At 42.8% G+C, this 9,352-nt stretch overlaps 1 protein-coding gene across 2 annotated transcripts in view; it reads right to left on the bottom strand.

The window, feature by feature from the left end:
- Nucleotides 1-982: 982 nt before the first annotated feature.
- erbin (erbb2 interacting protein) overlaps nucleotides 983-9,352 on the bottom strand; it is a 52,705-nt gene continuing 44,335 nt past the window's right edge. Inside the window, exons 22-29 of one of the 2 annotated variants that reach the window (XM_085792886.1) lie at nucleotides 7,999-9,009; nucleotides 6,717-6,860; nucleotides 5,333-5,389; nucleotides 4,974-5,144; nucleotides 4,657-4,749; nucleotides 4,481-4,555; nucleotides 3,358-4,371; nucleotides 994-3,315 (exon numbers count right to left, since the gene is read on the bottom strand). In XM_085792886.1, the coding sequence (XP_085649012.1) occupies nucleotides 4,264-4,371; nucleotides 4,481-4,555; nucleotides 4,657-4,749; nucleotides 4,974-5,144; nucleotides 5,333-5,389; nucleotides 6,717-6,860; nucleotides 7,999-9,009 (1,659 nt within the window). In that variant the 3' untranslated portion in view covers nucleotides 994-3,315; nucleotides 3,358-4,263. Of the gene's footprint in view, nucleotides 3,316-3,357; nucleotides 4,372-4,480; nucleotides 4,556-4,656; nucleotides 4,750-4,973; nucleotides 5,145-5,332; nucleotides 5,390-6,716; nucleotides 6,861-7,998; nucleotides 9,010-9,352 lie in introns of both variants that reach the window. The other variant, XM_085792885.1, reaches the window with a different exon arrangement.

Here is a 9,352-nt window from a genome sequence, read left to right as displayed (position 1 = left end):
TCCAGGTCATAGTATTTCAAAGGAGGTTAAATCGAAAGCAACTGGACTTAGTTATTTGTCTAGGAAGACGTTTCACCTCTCATCCAAGAGGCTTCATCAGTTCATGTACGCATCTGACCAGTTCAAAAAAAAAAAAAAAGTCTAATTAAGTATTTTCTGTGAGAGGGGAACAAAAAAACACATCAAAGTCAAAATCATTTACAACTACTACACTACTTTCCCCCACCACATGGTGTCAGTACACAAAATAAATATGCTAAGCTTAGAAAATGCATTATAAAAGATTTAGAAACTGGTTATTTTTGCCCTGGTGTCTTTGCATGAATAGTTCTGATTGTTTTAAGTGCATTGTATAAAATCAAGATTAATAATAAATAAGTCCATAAACTGAAAAAGAAAAGTGAATCCAAACTTAGTTTTCCCATTTATCGTCTCACGATCCTTTGGGAACCACTGCACGATACACGCAAACTCCTCACACCATCCTTTATCATCTCTTTCTGTTCTGTATTTCCTACACACTACTACCAGGACATATTGTATAACTCATAAAACACATTATTCAATACCACTGTTATGCAAAAAGCTATTAAAACAACAGTGGAAAGGCCACCTTACCATCCTCTCTGAAATACAGTGGTGAACTTTTAGGACTTAAAATAAAAAATATGCTTTTGGGATGCGTTATTGCCTGCAGGTGTGTGAGTGAGTATTTGCATTTTCTCCTCCAAGTTGCTGCAACAACAACAGGCCTGAACAGCATCCAGAGGTGAAGTGCAGGGCAGGATGTTAATGGTTTTCCTGCCAGCTCACCTGTCTCCCCCCCCCCCCAACTAAAACCTCTGCAGTGCCTCCCTGTGGCAGCTCACAGTAATTATGAGTCACATGATCACCACAGGAACAACTGCAGAACATAAAGGTAAATCCAGTTTTCACCAAACCCAGAGGACGAAATAAAGAAAGAAAGAAGAAAAGAGAAGCGTTGTTAAAGAGCATTAGTTTATTTTCCACAGGTTACTTCAGAAACAGGTAATTATGTACAAAATCTGGAATGTTGGATAAATGCATATCAATCATCTCACTGTGGCTGTTTCCAGAGAAACCTTAGAAATACTAGCTATACATTAAAACGGGTGCCTCTGCATTGCAATTTATTGCTGGTTTTACAATCGCAAGTCACTAATGCCATTGTTAACTCTTTTCTCAATTTCCTTTGAGTATTTACAATTTGATTAGTAATGTCTAAAGTCCACAGAAGGCTGGCTAAATAAATAAGAACAATACGGGAGAGTAAGAAACAGACCAACATGGATGAAGAAAAATGTGACGACATGTTTTATCTCCCTAGATTGTCTACGATGTCAGACTGCACTTTTTTTTTTTGCCATGAATATAAAGTGACCATTACCCCAGAAATTATTATTTCACCCCCCCCACCCACCCCCCATCCCCTACTCTTGGAAAGTCAACAGATATCACCAACAGAATTAAAACAAGTAATATAAACAACAGTTCATCATCTGTGTCAAATATAATATGACGTGTGAAAACATTTGGGAAATGCTCATTACATTGTCATTTGGATAAAATCTTTTACCAATGTCAGATTTGTGTTTAAAAACTGAAGGTACAGCTTCACTTTCCAACAGCTAACTTTAAACAATATGACTAATATTATTTAAGAAGGGATAAAAATTAAAAATCCTATTATATATATTGTACAAAAACTTTTTCAGTGGTCGCAAATGTACTGCTGGAATTAAATGGGGTCAATATTACTCCATGTGTGTGTGTTTCTGTGAATTTTCTCATTTCCATCCGTTGTGGAAACACGTCTCACTGAATAATTATTTACCAGTGAATGAATATCAACAGGCTAATTTCATGCAACTGTAAAATTTGACGACACTGCCTTTTAAAACACGACATTTCTCCCCCCCAACCCGACCCACCGACACAGATCTGAGATGCAGCTGTGACTGGACTTTGTTTTTCCAACAGTGAAACTTGATTATTATTTTTTTTTTTTGCACGAATGAACACCAGGAGTCGTGGCGTTCGAAGCAACAGACAGTACAAAGCCGTGGGCAAAGTGACACAAACATTCACCTTTACACAATGCAGAGAAATCTTTTTTTTTTTTTTTATGTCTTCAGCACTACTGTACATATTTCCTGTGCCATTTCATTACAAAAAAAAAAGATTTTCACAATATAAAAATCATGTAAAATCATCAGGGATTACTAAAAGGTTGTGAATCGTTTTTTTATTTTTTAAAAATGCTATCTGATGTTGCTTTTCTGAATGAAAATAAAGGCTTTAAATATTGCTTCTAAGCCGTTATGCTGCAAATGTACTCAAAGGTTGTGAACGTGTGAATATTGCTTGGGTTTCTGGGGTCTGGGTTCCTCCCCTATTCAAACAGTTCAAGGTCTATGGCACTTGACAACTTGCTTCTCCCAAATCTGTTCTCTGTACAGCGAAGAAAAAACAAACGAACAGACAAAGAGACCGAGACGCTGCTTTTAAAGTGATGAGTAAAAAGCATGAAAAAACATTTGTGTAGACACGAAAGGCAAACTGTGGTCTTCTCCCATGTAAAAAACAAAAAACAACAAAAAACAGAAAACTGCAGATGCTGAAACCCAAAGAACACGAATGCACTCATCTCGTCAGTGGCTGCCCGAGAGATGAAGCCCTTCAAAATAAAACACACGAGTGAAAACGATGACCTGTTCTTATTCGAGTATCTTTCTCTAGTCGACTCCTGCTTCTGCCTTCTGTCCACCACTTCCAAACTTGCTTTGGTTAACTAGCAGAACTCACAACTTTCTCTGCTTAAACAAACAGTTTTTTTTTTTTTACACTTTGGGAAATGAGCTTGTTCACTTTGTGGTGGAGATAAGACGACTGACAGTAACCCTGTATCTGCGAGTTCATTATAAAGCTTCAGCGTAGCTTAGCATTAAGACTGGAAACAACTTGTGTTTGTGATGTGATTTTACAAAATGTCTTTTAAACATTTTGTGGTTTTTGTAAACATCTTAGAAATCAGATATTACATTTAATTATTGTAACCCGGTGAATAGGCACATTTCCCAAAAATGTCAAACTATTCCTTTAAGAGAAGCCTCTGACTTACAGAGCAGACCAAGGCCGAGCAAATAACACACTACACCTCTCACTCTCATGTTTCCCCAGATACTTGAATTTCCATCCCATGGTCCAGTCTCATTAAAACATCACATGCAGAGTGCATTTCCTCAACATCTGAAAGCTGCGATTCACTTAAAACGTGAGGATGTTTCTCCCTCCCTCCCTCCCTCCCTCCCCCAACACACACACACAAACGCACACACGCACACAGCACAGGTAGTGGTCAGGTCAGGTGATATGCAGAGCAGGCGAGTTGCTGTGAGGTTATCTGGGATGGACTGAGGACAGGTGTCTGTACGCTGGAGGGTCTTCACAGGTTTATGGAAGCAGAGGGTGGATGATGTCCTCTTCTCAACCTCTTTGATCGTGCAAGAAGAGAGAGAAAGAAAGAGAAAGAGAGAAAAAAATCTCTCTTCCTCCCTCCCAAAAAACTAAACAAAAATCAAAAAAACCACCTTGATCTACATTCGTCTCCACATGAAAAGCACATAACACTGTCCTCCACATCAGATCGCTCGTTTCAACATCTTCAATTAAAAAAAACAAAACAAAAAGCAGAAGAAAGGCAGAGTGGATGACGAGGAGAGAGGGAGCCCTGCCCCCTAGTGGTCAATTCATGTTCATATCCATCCGCAGAAATAAAAACCCAATTTATGACAAAGGATTTATGAGTTTAGGACTAAAAAACAAACAAAGAGAAACATAAAAGATGATCTGTACAGAGACCACAGTAATTATTTGCATCAGAGCAGGTCATATCTTCAGCTTCTTTTGTATAAAAATATACTGTATATACCACAGTGACGGCCTTTTGAGGACTCGTACTTGCAGATGTTCGCTGCTGTCTCCACTTTGATCCACTACATTCAGTGGTTTTCCCCGTTTAAATCAAGGCTCCAGACATCTCTAGTATAAATAGTCCCGACAGCTATCGACAGATCAGCCTCTTCTGTGTATAAAAATATGAGAGTCAACATAAATGTCTCTCTTTTTATTCCTCTGCGTCTTCTTCCTCCTCCTCTTCTTCGTCTTCTTCTGTCCTCTCATAGCAACACCCGCCCCACCCCTCCCCTCCCCTCCTCTTTGGAGGTCAGTTTTCAGTTGAGTCTATGCTTGCATTTCTCTTATGATAATCAAATCCACAGTGTTTGGAAACGTCTTGAGGAGGGACACTGCATTCCCATGATCGATATTCACAAAGTTGTATCCGTTCGCCTGTGAAAAGAGAAAAGAGAGAAGAAACATACATGAGGTTTGTTGAAAAAAAATTGGGCACAGGCTTTTTGAACCTTGTCTAGAGGTGTTTAGTGGTGGTGTTGAATACCTGGATGATCTTATCTCCAGGCTGAAGAATCTTGGCCGCCGGTCCATCAGCCTGGACCCTTGTCACAAATATACCCTGAAATAATGGAGAATATTAAAATCTCACACAAGCTTTAAAGGTGTAGTAACTGAATTAAAAAAAAAATCAAAGATATTGAAATAATGACAGCTATTTACATTGTCGTCTGGACGAAACGGGTTTCCTCGACCTCCCACTCCTCCTGATATACTGAAACCCAGCTCTGGATTCTTCTCCACTTTCACACGGATCTGAAACACACCCACACACACACTTTCATTAGCTATTTACTCACGGTTGTTCATTGTTAATTAAACGTTTCTCCTGTATTATGTGTGAAAAACCACAGCAGGAAGTTTCTTTCTTTTTTTTCTAGCTGAAGCACATATGAAACTGAAAGACTCAGAGGAAGACTCTGATTCTAATGGCCTCGTTTTTCCTTCTATTTCTATTTTGACTTTTCGGCGTCTTTCACCTCCTGCAGCTGCATCGTGTCGTGCGGGATGCGTGGGGGTGCTTGGGGCGGCTGGGAGACTTTGAGCATCAGGTAGTCGATGAGCTGCTCTCTGGAGGGGTGGCGGGCCATGGGCGCCTGGCTCATCTGAGGACGACCAGCAGGTCCCATCTGACCGTTCATCAAAGGCACCTGAGGTAAAAAGAAAGAAAAACAATCAAAACATGCAGCGATGATGCGACGTGTTGCTGCAGGATTTTTCTGGCCACCTCTGCAGATCTGAGTCATTTCACAATCTGCGATGTTTTTACATTTCACAACCACTTTCTGTTTATTTTGCTCTGCAGCCAAACATCTGCCGCTGCATGCAGGAGACCTACTTTTCTGTGGGGGTCCAGGGTGTAGCTCTGCTGCCCTTGGGGACCGTACACATCATCCTGAAATAGAGGAAAGCGATGATTAATACAGCTGAAAAACAACCTGCCCAAACCCAAAAGGCGCGCTCCACTAAAACCTATTCACAACAAAAGGATAACAGACACAGAGCGCAATTAGATAGTGACATTAACATTTTTCATGTTGGCTAATGACATTAGGCAGCGAGGTGTAGATTTAGAAGAGAGGAATCTGATTAAAATGATGAAAAGCTGAGATTAAACTGTGCTTAGCTTCCATTCAGACACTAAGCAGCATGTAATTCTGAGTATTAGCCTGCTGGAGATAAAGTGAATCATAAAAGTCGAGTAGGGGAGAGGTTACAGCGCTCGGAGACATCTCTTTATTTAACCCCTCCTCTACTGGTTCTAATAACCACTTTGATGCACATTTCTACCACTTACCTCTCACAAACACAAGCTTTCATCCCCACACACACAAAGTGAGAGGTGATTCTGAGGCGATTGAAAGGTGGAGTGAAGATGATGAAGGAGCAGAATGAGGATTGAAAGCACAGTTAAAAAAAAAAAGGAGAAGAAAGAAAGTCATGGTTGTTGAGATTCATTACAATCACAGGATGATTGGAGAGTGGCAGAGAGGAGGGAGAGAACGCACAACGGATAATGACTGGGATGTTAAGGAAGCAGGGAGGTTTAAAAGGGGAGGCGCTTATTGTACCATGTATAATACTCATATCACATATCTGCTGAAGAACAACCAAAAAAAAGCTGTGCTAAAAAGATTTTTTTTTAAAAAGCTTAATTTATGCAGACAGGCCTGTCACATCACAGCTTAGGGTGACACTTCTTGTTGTCAGCGGGGATTCACAGGAAACACAGACATGCTGTGAATGTGTCACTAGAAATATGAGCTTCTATCTGCACAACAGAGATGTAGACTAAATTAAATATATACAACAACACACTGCTTGTAAGTTTGGTGAGAAAGTACTGTAGTTTCAATTGGCTGTAGATCTGATTCTGCAGTGAAGCCTGGATGATGGTACAACAAGAACAAGCACACCCCTTTTAAACAAGTCTATGTGACTGGAGCTACACAGACACAATAGAAATCTATTCTCTGTGTAGGAAGACAGTTTGGTGACAAATCAGATGTTTTCTCCAAACGTGTACTTTCATTTGTCTATAAAAGGACAAGTGAAAGGTGGCCTGTGGGGGTCAGTGATCACTTCCCAGCATCAACAGACATTCCCCTTATTGTTAAGGATGTGAAACTAGTATGATCTGGAGGTTCTTTAGGGCGTCTTAGGGCTTTTAGTACGAGCTGCGGGAGAAACTAAACTACCACCACGTTGATGACGGTACTCACGCTGAAGCCCAGGGCTCCGTAGGGCTGTCCCTCTCTGGCATTAAAGAGCAGAGAGCCTCGGCTGGCATGCATATCCCTACAGCTGCCGTAGTGAGACCAGCTCAGCGGAGCCGTATTGGAATTATAGGAGCGAGAGAGTGCGTTCTGAACAGGAGGGGGAGCAAACCAGCACCAACCAACCAACCAACCAACCAACCAACGACAAGGCAGCGGTGGCCATGCAATCCACCAGACGAGACAGAGACACAACAGAGAGGTTTACACAGCGTATACAGGAAAAAAAACAACACAAAAAACACACATGCAAGACAATCAGAGGCATTTTACAACACAGTTGGGTTAGTAAGCAGCAGCGTCACATACAAGGGTCAGTTCACTCAAATATCGATATGATGCCTCGTCAGTACAGGTAGTCATTTGTCCAGGTCTTTGAGACAAAAGGTGAAGGATAGGGCTGCAACTAACGATTATTCAAACGATTAATGTTGTTTGGTCAATAAAATGTAGAAAAATGTCAATCAGTGTTTCTAATACCACAAGATGACGTCCTTAAATGTCTTATTTTGTCCACAAACCAAAGAGAGACTCGTTTACTGCCATAAAGGAACAAAGCAAGCAGAAATATTCACATTTAAGAAGCTGAAATCAGAGAATTTTGACTTATTTTTTCTTAAAAAAACTACCCAAACTGATGATTCGATTATCAAAATAGTTATAGATTAATTTAATAATTGGTTATTGTGCGATTAATCGATTAATTGTTGCAGCCCTAGTGAAGGACATGTCATTAACAGTGACTGCAACACTGAGTTGTGACATTTAAGAAGTGAACTGTGTTTCCAGTAGGAAGTAGTTCCAGTGAAAAATGTTGACATTTGGTTTCCAGATTATTCACATTTTAACAAAACACTGTTCCTGCTGCTGGATCTTGACGTTAAACTGTTCACTGCTCTGAGCGCCACCGTTTCTGTCTGGGAGGAAAAACCCCAGAGGAACATTTCTTTAAACCAGGACCAATAAAACCAAACTTATCTGCAAGTGGACCTGAGAGTGTATTTCTGTGACTTGTGTGGGCGAAACAACCCTATAAAAGGACTAAAGAAAGGTTTTATGTACTGTGTGTGTGTTATTGACACTATGTCGTGATGGTTTTTGGCTCTAGCGACACATGTTGTTTGTGATTCTGTTTGGTCGTGGGTTAACCACCAGAAAACACTGGTTAGACACAAATTCCACTCTGGAAACTGCTGGTTATACATCAGTACTTTTAGTTTTTTTTTACCTTTTCCATCTTCTTGGCCTCGATGTGCCGCATCACCTGGTCCCTCCAGTCGGCCGGCACCCTCCCTCCTCCTCCTGACACCGGTCCGGGGCCGTCCAGCAGCGAGTGCTCCGACTTGACGCGGGTGTTGGGTCTTTTGCTGGGGCTGCCGTGCTGGTAGTTGAAGTCGCAGACGGACATGGTCCTCTCCGGAAGCTCATGGGGCTGCGGCCGAGCGCTGTGAGGCCTGGAAGCTCCGGGGACGTCGATGCTGTAGGTGCGGGCCGACAGGGGCCTCTGCATGGCCTGGCTCATGGCCAGCGGGCCCCGGGCCAGGGTGTGAATGTCCCTGTAGGTCATGTACTCCCCCTCCGGCAGCTGCATGCGCCGCGGGTCGCCCATGGAGACGGTGGAGGCGCTGCTGCTCTGCCGCTGCAGAGTGCTGCTCCGTGGCGGCTGGCTGCTGGTGGAGTGGAGTCTCTCCTTGGCCCACATGTCCCCGGCCATGGGGGGCCCGCGTTGCTGCTGCTGCTGCTGCTGCGGCGGCGGCAGAGGGTACGGAGGCGCCTGGTTCCGGTTGGAGTAGTTGGTGTTGGCTAGAGAGTGTGGCGGAGGAGGGAGGTAGCCTTGGTGCTCTGGAGGCATGGGCGTCCTCTGGGCCCAGAGAGCGTCTTTCGTCATGGCACTGCTTGTGTACTGGATGTTGTACTGAGGGGGGGGCAGGCCCATGGCCATGCTGGAGGAGGCCGGGTATCTGCTGGTGCTGGCCGGGGTCTTGGAGGAGCAGAGCAGGTCTGAGGAGGAGGCCGAGGAGCTGGGGTAGATCTGCAGCGCCTGCTCGCTCAGCAGCTGGCTGGCCGACTTGCTCCGGACGATGCTCTGGCCCTGGGCCCCGGGGCCCGGCCCGGCCCCCGCCATCCTGGTCATCACCGCCGCTTCGTACGAGTCGTCGTCGTCGTCGTCGCCTCCTTCGAAGGCGTACAGCCTCATGCCGCCGGCTTCTATGTTGCTGACGCTGTGAGACTTCATCACCTGCGGGTAGTGATGTCACAATTATACATTTTCTTGGTACAATTATTGTCAGAGAAATAATCACAGTGTTACGATTATCATGATTATTATGCATTAATTAATTTCACAACACTATGAATGTGTAAAATTAAATATAGTCAAAATATAATCACATTACTCATTGTTTACACAAAATATTTCGAGTATCTATTAATATATGACCAATTATTAACCCCAGGGGAAGTGTTTGAGATATTCAGGTCATAAATTGTCATCTATACCAAATGTTTACATTTATTTTAATCGTTTTTTGTTTTATAAATTCCTACCAATTCAATGTTACGTATCTGAGCATTTACCTTTA

The sequence above is a fragment of the Trachurus japonicus genome, chromosome 12, assembly GCF_045865225.1.
Source record: "Trachurus japonicus isolate A0001 chromosome 12, Traja_1.0".
Lineage (NCBI taxonomy): Eukaryota > Metazoa > Chordata > Actinopteri > Carangiformes > Carangidae > Trachurus > Trachurus japonicus.
The sequence above is the reverse complement of the archived record's forward strand: the minus strand, read 5'-3'. Positions and strand labels throughout refer to the sequence as shown.